Source organism: Bombus pyrosoma, linkage group LG5 (genome assembly GCF_014825855.1).
Source record: "Bombus pyrosoma isolate SC7728 linkage group LG5, ASM1482585v1, whole genome shotgun sequence".
Taxonomy (NCBI): Eukaryota; Metazoa; Arthropoda; class Insecta; order Hymenoptera; family Apidae; genus Bombus; species Bombus pyrosoma.
In genome coordinates, this window is record NC_057774.1 from 4,458,475 (window position 1) to 4,471,366 (window position 12,892).

Here is a 12,892-nt window from a genome sequence, read left to right on the forward strand (position 1 = left end):
CGAATGAAGAGACATCTTTAATAGAAATTGATATTGATCGTCGATAAATGCGTGATCTAGCTTTTATGTGTATTTATATTTGTGTACATAATTCTATAGATTTAGAGTTAATGATAAATAAAAGTTTTCTTGTTTTCATTCATTTATTTCTTTTTACATAATTATTAATATATTTATTTCAAATAACAGGTATCGATACTAACACAATTGTTAAATACGATATTGAAGATATTGAATAAATTGAATTTAATATAAACAAAATTACGAATAAGTTATTCTAAATTATATATTTTATATAACAACATATTATAATTTTAGTACTAAATATTACGTTATTTATATAAATAAAAAGCAATGATAAATAATGCAAATCGTGTAATTTAAAGACACTGTAATATTGATGGCGCCAAAGTTAACATTTGTTTTTCGGTTTTTCAGGTATATTATATCTTATTAAAAAATGACAGCTATGGCAGCCACAGCTACTCTTCAAGGAGATGAAGAATTTGAAGAATATAATCCACAAGCAAAATTAATAAAAACCCTGGAAGTACGTTGATTCTTTAACCTGTATCATATTCTTTTTCCTCGTTTTTTTAAATGTTTGTATGAAGTAATTTATATCATTTACAAAATTAAATTTAATATTTAATAATTGTGTTATTTGTTCAGGGAAATGGCATAACAGCAGGAGATGTAAAAAAGCTGGAAGAAGCTGGCTACTATACTGTGGAAGCTGTAGCCTATGCTCCAAAAAAGTGCTTAATTGCTATCAAAGGTATCAGTGAAGCTAAAGCAGATAAAATTTTGCAAGAAGCTTCCAAACTTGTTGTAATGGGATTTAAGAGTGCTACTGAAATTCATCAAACTCGTTCCAATATTGTTTTTGTAACAACTGGTTCTAGTGAATTGGACAGACTACTAGGCGGTGGTATCGAAACGGGTTCTATTACAGAAATATTTGGAGAATTTAGATCAGGAAAGACTCAATTATGTCATACGCTTGCTGTGAATTGTCAATTACCGATAGATATGGGTGGCGCAGAAGGAAAATGTCTTTACATAGATACAGAAGGAACTTTTAGACCCGAAAGATTAATTGCTGTTGCTGAAAGATATAAGATAGCAGGGGATTCTGTATTAGATAATGTGGCATGTGCTAGAGCTTATAATACAGATCATCAAACTCAATTACTAATTCAAGCTAGTGCTATGATGATAGAATCTAGATATGCATTATTGATAGTAGATAGTGCAACTGGTTTATATAGAACTGAATACTCTGGAAGGGGAGAATTAGCTGCTAGACAAATGCATTTAGGTAGATTTCTCAGAATGTTGCTCAGATTAGCGGATGAACATGGTGTTGCTGTTGTTATAACCAATCAAGTTGTGGCACAAGTTGATGGTGCAGCTAGTATGTTTGGTGGCGACCAAAAAAAGCCAATTGGTGGTCATATTTTAGCTCATGCAAGTACTACAAGATTATATTTACGTAAGGGTAGAGGTGAAACTAGAATATGTAAAATCTATGATTCACCCTGTTTGCCTGAGAGTGAAGCAATGTTTGCAATAAATGCAGATGGTATTGGTGATGTCAAAGAATAATACTATATTTTTCTCCTTTAAATACTTATGTTTATAAAAGAAATTACTTCAAGATGTGTTTTCCAGAAAATATAAGATAGTATTTTTATTTAATTAATGACACTCTTTAAGGATATATAATTTGTTTTATTATACAAAGGTATTGAATAAGTAGAAAATATTGTTATATGATTATTGCACAACATATGATCTAATAAATCTAATAAAAAATATCAAATGCATAAAATAAGACAGGAAATACTAAATGCATAAAGTAATATCAAATATATAGTAGTAATTTGTTTATATTTTTTTAAGTAAATATGTACATTGTAAAAAGAATAAATTATATATTTGAAAATTTCAAGAAGTTGTTTGCGACCTACCCCAATAAACGGCAAACTTTTAGTGAATATAAGAACTAGATTATCTAGGAAATTTTGGTAATCGTTTTTATATTAGGAAATATATATAATAAATTAATACGTAACAGACAACTCTTTAATAATAGATAGTTCAATTGTGTATATAGATATAAAAAAATAGTTAGTCGCTTTTGCATAAATTGCAATGTTTAAATTGCACCGCGAAAGAAATATATTGCAGATGTGGCCATTTTATCGACAGAAGATTGTTTCACAAACCGTGCTTAAATATTTTCTACGGTTTTTTTCATTTAACATTAGTATTAAGGAAAGAAGAGTTGGATTTATAATTCTAAATACAGATAAAAACGTTAAGCTTTTAAGAAATAATTTTGTTTCAAGGTTGGTTATATGTAGCGTCACTTTTATTTCACAAGATATGTATACGTATACATATAGTATATATATGTATAAAAGGACAAAATTTTCACTTTAATTTCCTTCTTAATATTTCTTTAGAACGTTATAATTGTAAAAAAGTTTTCTGAATTTATTGATTTAATGATTGTGTTTTATTTTCATATATACATAAATTTATATATAAATTCTATAGCGTAATCAATAAATCTATTGTTTTACTTTGCATTCCAGTGCGAAATTATTATCTACAAAAATGAGTGAAGATATTTCTATGTTTATTTTACCGAATAACCAACCAATAATTGCTTTAGAATGTGACACTGCATTTAATGCATTAACAAAAAAGGAAAAATTATATGCACATTATTTAAGTCAAGCTGCATGGAATGGTGGTCTTATTGTATATGTACAAACTTCCCCAGAATCACCATTATTATTTGCCCTTTTACATACAATTTTCTTATCTGAAACAATAAATGAATTGAAAAATTCTGCATTTAATGCTGGTGTTAGTGAAGATGAGTTCACAGTAAGTTTATATATAATATGTGGAATAGTAATTTTAATTTTTAAAAATAGTTCTTAACATTAATTGTACAATTATACTTTTAGGCATTTTTAGTATATTCTTGTGGAATCTTTGCAAATGCTGGTAATTATAAATCTTTTGGTGATAGCAAAATAATACCTAACTTGCCTAAGGATAGATTTGAAGCCATAATAAAAATTTCAAAGGCATATGAAAATAATCCCAAAAACATTGAAGAAATTTGGAATAAAATTCAAAATATAATATATTCTACAGAAGGAAAATTAAAATCTTTAGGATTAGGTGAAAAGGGGATTACAACTTATTTTTCTGCTAATTGTACAGACAAAGATGCAGAATTAGTTAATGATTTTATGCAAAATAAAGGACTAGAATCTTATAATGCCAGGTGTTTTAAAATAGCAAATAAACAAAACGATTCTGAAGGTTCCAAAAACATAGATATATATGAAATCAGATTAGCTTCTGTGGAGATCAATGATAATCCTAATATTACATTGCCAGAAGAAGTATTTAAAAATGCAAGATTTAAAATTACAAGAGGAGACTATAGCAAACTTTTGATTCCAGTTGTTGATAATATTCAAAAAGCAAAAGAATATGCTGCAAATGAAACTGAAAAGAGTATGTTAAATAAATATATACAGCATTTCAAGACAGGATCTTTACAAGATCATAAAGATGGGTCTCGTTTGTGGATTAAGGACAAAGGACCAGTTATAGAAACTTATATTGGTTTTATTGAAACCTATAGAGATCCAGCAGGTCAGAGAGGGGAGTTTGAAGGATTTGTAGCAATGGTAAATAAAGAAATGTCCAAAAAATTTGCTACATTAGTAAGTAATGCAGAAAAATTTATACCAAAGCTTCCTTGGGCCAGAGACTTTGAAAAAGATGAATTTCTAAGGCCTGATTTTACTTCATTGGATGTCCTAACATTCTCAGGATCTGGTATCCCTGCAGGTATAAATATTCCAAATTATGATGAAATTAGGCAATCAGAAGGATTTAAAAATGTTTCTTTGGGTAATGTAATTCCTGCAAATATGAAATTAGATGTACTGCCATTTTTATCTGAACATGATCAAATTCTAATGAATCATTATAGAGTAGCCAGCTTTGAAGTACAAGTTGGTTTGCATGAACTTCTTGGTCATGGAACAGGTAAATTATTGAGGAAATTAGAATCTGGTTTATATAATTTTGATATGGGAAAAGTAAAAAATCCTTTTACTGGAGAACCAATAAATAAATTCTTTTTACCTGGTGAAACATATGATTCAAAGTTTGGATCAATGGGATCTTCTTATGAAGAATGCAGGGCAGAAGCAGTTGGATTATATTTATCTTTAGAGAAAGATATAATAAGTATATTTGGACATGAGAATTTTGAGGCTGATGATATAATATATGTTAATTGGTTATCTTTATTATGGACTGGTTGTGCAAAAGCTTTAGAAATGTATCAACCATCTACTAAGAAGTGGCTGCAAGCTCATTCTCAAGCAAGATATGTCTTACTTAGAGTTTGTTTAGAAGCTGGCAATGATTTTGTTAATGTTGTAGAATCTGAGCCAGGGAAGAATTTATTATTAACTGTTGACAGAACGAAAATTTTGACAGTTGGTAAAAAGGCGATTGGAGAGTTTTTAACTAAATTGCAAATTTATAAAAGTACAGGTGACATTGAAGAAGCCAAAAAAATGTATGACAAATATAGTGAGGTACCCGAAACAGGTCCACATCCATGGGCACATTGGAGAGATATAGTTTTAGCTCACAAAGAACCACGAAAGATATTTGTACAATCTAACACATTTGTAAATGGTTTGTATTCATACAATTATGTACATTTACTATAAATTCTTATAATATTACTAATTTATATATCATGGTACAGGTGAAAATGAAGTACAATTGAAAAACTATGAACCTAATTTTGCTGGAATGATTCAGTCTTGGATAGAAAGATTCCCTTCTGCAGATGTTTCACAAACACTTATCGAACTTGCAGAAAAAGACAAACAACATTTTATACTAGAAAATTAATCAACTACTTAATACTAACATTGGCCAGAAAAGATACTTTTTTTATTATGTATACTGTAATGTTTATATATGTATATATGGATAAGAACCATATATATAATTATGAAAAAAATGGTTTATTGGTTTTTTAAGTACTCTAATGAATAAGAATTTTATATAAAATAAGATTTGCATGTGAAAATATCAATATTTATGCATATAACTATCCTAATAACATGAAATATATTTGTAAAATTATACAAACGATATAAAGTTGTTTTTATTATTTATTGTATATTTATCACATATCACATATTCATCACATATTCATACATTACTTTTCTTGAGAAAAATTTGTACGGACCGCGTTATGATTCTGCATACCATTTAGTATACTTGAATATACAGTATGTTTTCTTCACACTATATACCATTCATCATTCGTAACTGTAGACTCTAACTCTACTGGGTACTGCAGAGTACTACGCATGTATATTGATTTATTAAATTGGCGGGAAAAGCCTAAAGAATATTAGTTTGTGTAGTAAAATGGTGTCAGAAGAATCGTTAATTCTGTGCTTTTCTAATTTAGGTTGTGATATTTCCGATAAATCCGTGATCGATAAATGTAAGTTACTTATGGACTTATTGTGTAAATGCAAGATATTTATTCTTAACCTATACGAATTTCCTAATCAGTAATTTATTAAAAGCATCATTTGATCCGAGACAGACATATTCTCTATATTTGATGATATATTCGTATTTGATTGCATTATTTGTACTATTATATATATTTTATAAATGTGTGTTAAACAATTCTGATAAATTTTATAACAACATTTTGGAATATTTATACTATATATCATTGTAATATGTACACATTTATGTAACTTAGCAAAATATGTTCATATATATAGAATTTTGTCAGATATTTTTAATATTTATATTCATTCTTTGTCATTTATATAAAATATATTAATATATTACTTTTATTTAATATATCTTTAAAGAATTTTTTTGAATAGGTATTCAGCTATGTCATGATTATAACATAGATGAAGAAAAATTTGTAGAATTATGGGTAGCATATACAATTCCACGCTCCTTAGATATTGATCCAACAATAAACAATCTTATTAAGTTTGAAAAGGAAGATTTAGAAAAAAACAATAAATGTTCTTTAGACGTTCCTACCCAAGTAGTATCAAATATACATATTGATATACAGTCTAATACAGAAATTACGTATCCTTTCATGTGTTTTTATTAGTAACAAATTTAGCAATTGCTTATCTTTCTTAGTTCTTTAAGTTCATGTGATTTTCAAATGTTATTCTTACATCTATTTATTGCATATAATAGTGGTAAGAATGTTTTGGATATATACAGCAGTGGAGAATGCCCTACATTAAAGGTAAGCTTTCATTTTAATCATTTTTTAATTAGTCATATTTTGTTACATAAAATTTAGTAAATACAATCTTACATTATATATATATATCTTAATACTAATTATTTGTAAATATTTTCACGAATTAAGGAAAGTTAGCAACATTTGACATACAGTCTATTATAAAAAAGGATGAAAATATGTTTTAATATGCTTCAGCAATAATTATTTTTACATTCATAATATTTTTTGTCGAATTTTGAGCGGGCTATTTTCAGTTCAAAAATTACTCGTTCTCCTTATTCTTTCTTTCAAGAGGGAAGGTCTCTACCCTTGTAATGGTCTTCCGACATTGTTGCCAGATTTATCAAAGTATTCTTTATAGATTAGATGTCTAAAATTATTACATATAACCAAATTTTGTTATAAAATTTTATTTACATTGTAGAATAATTTTATTTTATTTTAATTAAAAATATTCATAAATATTTTGTCTCTCAATAAAAATATTTAGTTTGAAAATATACATCCTATACTGTCGTTATAATAGAAGCCTAACAATTTTGCTAATAGATTATAATTATGAATGCCCTATATTGCAAGACATACAACATTTTATAATCATAAAACGTAGTTTCCATAAGTGTTTCTGTGCATATAATGTTGTGTAAATGTTGTTATGTTTTGTAGTGTTGCGAAAAAAATGCCCAATCTTTTTAATGCAACATAACACGTAATAAATATTTTTTAAACATAGTTTTTTAGAAAATTGTTGTATTATATATAGGAACAATTTATTTTATATTGTACCTCAACCTTGGCAGTGTAATGATTTACATCGCTTTGGCAACACTGTCTCACATTCTTTATGGTCGATCTATGGTCTATAGTAGCAATGACGTAAGGTTTCTACCTGAGGATCTTATTCTTTATAGAACGTTTGGAATTGTACTTTACAAAGTTATACGAAGTAGACAAAATTTTAGATTTAAGTTACTGTCATATTTCTTACTTATTAGTACGCTCAACTCGATTGCAAATTTTGACTTCAAATTTATGTTAACAAATACACATAGAACGTTACATGTAATTTTTAATATATAAGAAGAACACCGTTTAAACTTTATTCCATTTTTTTATTTTTATCATATTTAAAATTGATTATTATCAACATTAATAAAATCTGGCTCCTTTTTAATTAGCAAAATAAATTAGAGGTATAACAGTAATGTCTTCTTAAATTTTTATTTCAAAGTAGAACTTTTCTTTTTATGAACTTACTGTTTTATTTTATTATTTTACTTTTTTTTGTTAATGTAAGTTCAAGGTATATTTTAAAAGGTTTTAACATATTATTGTATCATTTTAAGCAACTTAAACAATAGTTAAGTTTTATTCTTTAAAATGTTTTATTTTATTTCTAACGTATTTCTTTTTTATAAAAATATAGAAAATCTTACGAGATTATAATATTGTCATTGGCAGTCCTATCATTTATTGCAAATCAGAACATCGTATTATTTATTATGCTTACTATTGATGCTTAATGTTAACAGTAGTGAAATTTCCGATGCTATTTCCCGGCAGGTGGTTTCTTGTCCTGAAGCGCTGTTGTAGGATCTTGTTGAAGCACCATAATTCCCGCCACAAAAATCGTCCAGGTAGATCGCCGCCATTATCCCCTCCTCTTCTTTCCCAGTCTCCCACAAAGGACACTCTTCGAAGGAGGGGAATGTTGGAATGATTCTTATTGGTAGAAAAAGGATAGTGTGCCTTCTCATATCGTATAGAGAGGGATTCTCCTTCCATCTAAGAAAGCTGACCAGATTTCTTCAGAGGGTACGATTTCAGTTTTCAAGGACCCAGACTCCATTATCATCCTGATGCGCGCGTGCATGCGCGCTTACAGAATTTCTGAACAAAGCGTTATATCTTTCGTTTACTCTTATGCTTTAGTTCTCAAGTTATACTGAAATTTACGGGTTGTAGTTTGCTAAATAATTGATTTGTTCGTGTACGAGGCAGTTATAGTTAATATTTTTTAAAAATTATTCGGTACGGTGAGATATCTCGATGGCGTCGAATCGAGACGCTACCGCTTGCCTGTCAGCGAAGTCACGAGGAGTCGGAGTGTATTATTCAGTGGTTTGCCGGTTAACCGTGCATTTTACAGTCTATATGCAAGCTGTACATTGTGTGTAAATTTTGTTGTGAAATAGTAAATAATTTGTGCAAAATAGTATTATACGAGCGAGTGTAGTGTGTATTATATGTTGAAATGGTCGAGTAAAGCGTCAGCCATTATGGAATTCGGTTTGAGTGAATTTCATACTCGAAAGTCATTCCGCCAATCGTATAACGTTTCGCGTCATAACGACCTGTTGCTATTGTTATTATTGCTGTTATTGTTTATTCAATTTTTTTTTACTTCTCCTATCATTTCATACCATACAGTTCCATATTTAGTGTGGAAATGTGCCAGATTGATTGCACAGAATCGGAAAAGTTGTTCGTTACGTATAAAGGTTGCTTATTCACATTGAATTTATCATTAGATGTCGTTACAAGAAATACGAGATAAATGTATTTGCTAACATTAGGAAGGTTTACGGATAACCTTATTCACATTGATACACATGCGTATATGCATATTATATGTAATAAAAACAGTCCTGTATATGAGAAAGAGAAAGAAGATCGATTGTCGTTGTGTGCGTACACGCGAATGTCGTCGACCGTTCGTTGGTCGAGAGTTCTGAGCGTCGCGTCGCTGCAACCTGTTGCTTCAACTCAGTCGCATGCTTCTTTAGATCTACTTCTTTCTTCATATATACATTTCAGTGTTTTGATATTTTCCAAATATTTGACGAAAAAATGTCTCGGGTTACTAAGCAAAGGTATTATATGATTAACCATTTAGTTTTATATGTTTTATGTTTGAATTACATGTACTTTCTTGTTAAATAATATTCTGTATATATGTATATCCTCACAAATGTACATGATATTTTTATATGAATACAAATTCACATGCGTCTGCGTGTGCATTTATATAGGATAGTTCTTTGAAGTTGTCCCTAATCGTTGGTAATTCTACACTTTCCTCTTATATACTGTATAAAATTTTTTTTTCTTTTTAGATATTTTTAATCAGGAGTATTGCAGATAATTATTTTTGCTATCGCGTTCCACCTGTCTAAAAGTCTGCAAGATTTGTATAAATAAGTAAATTGTTGGTTTAATAAGATTAAATTGCGTGTAAATTATAACAAAATTTTAGCTTCCTTAAGCGGCACTTGGTTCAAAGTTCTGTTCTTTAGGGAGTTGCTTACATCTACCAATTAAATGCAATTGACCAACAACTGACAGTGCGATCTCTTTCCTCTTTTTGCTCCAATTTCTAACTCCTCGATATTCTCTCTTATATGTATAAAGTAAGTAAGAATTTCGGATGATATAGGGAAAAAAGGAAAAGAAAAGAACAGTTTATATTTGTATTGAAAAGTGAATGAAATATCAACGGTTCTTATAGCGTGCTACAACTGTATCTGGTAAAAGCTTCATGTTATTTCCCACGGTATCTCTGTGAATAGTGGGGCAAAAGATTGCCAGGGGCGGATAGTTTGCGGAGAGAGGGGTAGAAGGAGAAATAGACTCTTCATGTATTCGTCAGAAAAGAGGGGGAAAGAGGACAGCTCAATGATCGATTTAAAGTTTTACATGATCTGGTACAAATATCGTCCAAGCAAATTTCGTATCTGTTATTGATATTTTTACAGAGAATTTCGTAAATTTCATCTTCTAATATACTTTATAAATAAATTGTATAGACATAGATCGATCAAAAGGATAGACCGTTTCTAAAGAATTAGAAATATTCGGCAAATTGAACAGTTACTGTGAAAGAAAGCAACAGATTAATTGAATGTAAAAGTATCGAACGCAAAGTACAAGAAATGGACAGAACTAGATCGAAACAATACGTAATAGAGTGCCAAGAATGGCCAGGTTAATAACAATTAACCTTCTTCGTTATGTTGACTCCCGAAGATCATGCTATAACTGTACACTTTTTGTCATTGTAACGTTACCGGTTAAAATAACTGTTTATCTTACTCTTTCTGCATTTATTCACATTCGCCTGTAATCGCTAATTAGAAAACAATTTTTAAATATCGATAGTTCGAAGCACGCAACATTAGGTTTTTATGATGTAATAAGGAAGGCGGCAGAGAAAGAAAACAAGCGAAAACGAGAAAATTCATCTTTTCCAAATTTGCCAAATGAGTGAAGGTCTAGTGCACAGGAGATCAAATTGTGACTAGATCCACACTCATTAAGCACGTTTGGATTCAAACATCGCCGTTTCATTGATAATCATAAAATAAGTTTTCCCATATTAACGCGCAACCGTTTCAAAAATTTGTTATCATTATAAACTTTTTTCATTTATAAAGCCTTAGTACGATGTAAAACAGATAATTCCATAGGCGAGTATGAATGTGGTGCGCGTTATGGTTTACTTCGTGACTAGATACATACTCGTCTACGGTGATCTGTTCCACCCTTAAAATATTGTGTGTAATATATGAAATATATATATTTCTAACTTGCAGTAAAGATTATTTTACATTATTATATAGAATACCGTTTCACTTCTTTTTAAGCAAACTAAAAGAGCAAGGAGTCCAACAGCTGAGACAGAAAGCAATAATAAATTACGAGCAGTAGGCCATACGTTCACACCGTTGAATTATACCTCACAATCGTAAGCACGCTATCTAATCATTTTTATTTACATGTTTGTGTAATTCGATACTGCAATTAGTAAATTTCAATAATTGTTATAGTGATGTTCCAATTCGTGCACCCAGTACTACGGTTAGAGGCAAAGTCCTTTTACTTTTTGGCCCTGCCATTCAAAATTGGAAGAAACAAAACGAGCACGATGTATCGATCGTTAAGGCGGATAATTCTCATATACCTAAAGGTGCATTGTACATGTTTGAAATGTTTTCCAATCAGGGAGCCATTCTTACCATGCATTGTCAAAGTTTTGGCGAGCGATTGTGCTACGCTTGGAACGCTATTGAACCTCCTAATTCGAATATACGTTACATTAGAAACATAGCGCCTATAAAACCAGTTGTGTTTAGAACATGGGGCAGACTATTTATAACAGCCGAAAAGCCTAGTGGAAGGAAAATTGTTATGCTGGAAGGTACCAAAAGGCTTAAAATTCAGAAACAAGCTCCCATTTTACATCTGAATCTTAAAGGAATTAAGCATTACTCAGTGTTTACTGGTCAGATCGTTGCGGTTGAGGGTATTATCACTACTGAGGATACTTTAACAGTAAATAAATTGTTTGTTAAGGGATATGCACCATTATTCGATGTACCTAAAATATCGAAAGATATTAAAATATACGTTGCGGCTGGTCCGTTTACACCCTCTGATAATTTAAATTATCAACCTTTATGGGATCTTATGGAACGCGTTGTAGAAGACGAACCTAATATGTTAATATTAGTTGGACCTTTTGTAGAATATACACATCCTGAAATTAAAAAATGTAGTTTAAAAGAGACTTTTCAAGATTTTTTTGATACGCTTTTAACGAAGATTCTGCAATATTTACAAGGGTATATTTCAGTTAATAAGGTCATGTTAATATAATAATGTAAATTAGCATTACTATTCTTCATAATTTAGGAAATCTACTCGCATTATATTGGTACCTTCTAATCGTGATGTGCATCATCATCCGGTTTTTCCAACTCCGGAGTTCATTCTAAATACAAATAAACTTGGATCAAATACGACGAATATTTGTAGTATGCCAGATCCATGCATAATAAACGTAGATGGTTTACATATAGGAGTAACATCGGTTGATGTACTTAGACATCTTGGACAACAAGAAGTATCGTAAGTGTATCAACATCTAGGTAATAAAATATAAATTCTATTGTAACAAAAGTTTTTTTTAGGAATACACCTGGAATGGATAGACTTGGTCGTTTGGCCGAGCATGTATTGTCTCAGTCTTCATTCTACCCTGTATATCCTCCTCCTCCTGGCTTGAATCTTGATACCAGACTTTGGAAACAATACGCTTGTTTTGAACGGCAACCGCACGTGTTGATCTTACCTTCCGACGTTAGACATTATTGCAAACCATTAAATGAATGCCTCGTTTTGAATCCGGAGCGATTACAAAAGTACATATGTGCTAAGTTATGTGTACGGCCAATGAATAATGGAAAATGGGATCCAAATAGAGTATCTTGTGAGATTGTGAAAGTCTGATCGCTTTTTCTCATTTTTTTCTTATATTTTCTTGTTGCGATAAAAGATACGATAATTAAAATACAAAAGTAAGAAGTTTGTGTCTTTTATTTAAAGAATGATGTTAATAAAAAGAATTTGTATATAATTTGTGTTTTCATGCCTTGATTTAAGAGAAGTGAAAGTATAAATATTGTTTTATATCGATGTAATACCATGATTTCTCTCTCCTCATATGGGAAATGTACTAAATAAAAT

The 12,892-nt window shown here is 30.0% G+C and overlaps 3 protein-coding genes across 3 annotated transcripts; all 3 read left to right on the forward strand.

Annotated features, from left to right (window-relative positions):
- The first annotated feature begins 31 nt into the window (after positions 1-31).
- On the forward strand, positions 32-1,913 carry LOC122567340 (DNA repair protein RAD51 homolog A-like). The gene is made up of 3 exons (XM_043725723.1): positions 32-189; positions 439-550; positions 673-1,913. The coding sequence occupies exons 2-3, from the start codon at positions 461-463 to the stop codon at positions 1,606-1,608; spliced, it is 1,026 nt and encodes a 341-aa protein (XP_043581658.1). The 5' UTR covers positions 32-189; positions 439-460; the 3' UTR covers positions 1,609-1,913.
- Positions 1,914-2,045: 132 nt separating this feature from the next.
- Positions 2,046-5,105, forward strand: LOC122567336 (dipeptidyl peptidase 3). Its single transcript, XM_043725714.1, has 4 exons — positions 2,046-2,354; positions 2,604-2,901; positions 2,985-4,749; positions 4,823-5,105. Exons 1-4 carry the CDS (start codon positions 2,158-2,160, stop codon positions 4,969-4,971), a joined length of 2,409 nt encoding a protein of 802 aa, XP_043581649.1. The 5' UTR covers positions 2,046-2,157; the 3' UTR covers positions 4,972-5,105.
- Positions 5,106-5,415: 310 nt separating this feature from the next.
- LOC122567326 (DNA polymerase alpha subunit B) lies at positions 5,416-12,794 on the forward strand. Its single transcript, XM_043725696.1, has 7 exons — positions 5,416-5,578; positions 5,979-6,198; positions 6,316-6,367; positions 11,011-11,111; positions 11,194-11,988; positions 12,059-12,274; positions 12,337-12,794. The coding sequence occupies exons 1-7, from the start codon at positions 5,500-5,502 to the stop codon at positions 12,653-12,655; spliced, it is 1,782 nt and encodes a 593-aa protein (XP_043581631.1). The 5' UTR covers positions 5,416-5,499; the 3' UTR covers positions 12,656-12,794.
- The last annotated feature ends 98 nt before the right edge of the window (positions 12,795-12,892 follow it).

Bases quoted from the DNA above. Each gene is read 5' to 3' on its own strand.
- LOC122567326 (XM_043725696.1), top strand. From the start codon at position 5,500: ATGGTGTCAGAAGAATCGTTAATTCTGTGCTTTTCTAATTTAGGTTGT. The intron at 5,579-5,978 runs GTAAGTTACTTA...TTTTTTGAATAG, and splicing joins TAAATCCGTGATCGATAAAT to GTATTCAGCTATGTCATGAT. The intron at 6,368-11,010 runs GTAAGCTTTCAT...CTTCTTTTTAAG, and splicing joins GAGAATGCCCTACATTAAAG to CAAACTAAAAGAGCAAGGAG.
- LOC122567340 (XM_043725723.1), top strand. From the start codon at position 461: ATGACAGCTATGGCAGCCACAGCTACTCTTCAAGGAGATGAAGAATTT. The intron at 551-672 runs GTACGTTGATTC...TTATTTGTTCAG, and splicing joins AATTAATAAAAACCCTGGAA to GGAAATGGCATAACAGCAGG.
- LOC122567336 (XM_043725714.1), top strand. From the start codon at position 2,158: ATGTTTAAATTGCACCGCGAAAGAAATATATTGCAGATGTGGCCATTT. The intron at 2,902-2,984 runs GTAAGTTTATAT...TTATACTTTTAG, and splicing joins TTAGTGAAGATGAGTTCACA to GCATTTTTAGTATATTCTTG. The intron at 4,750-4,822 runs GTTTGTATTCAT...ATCATGGTACAG, and splicing joins ATCTAACACATTTGTAAATG to GTGAAAATGAAGTACAATTG.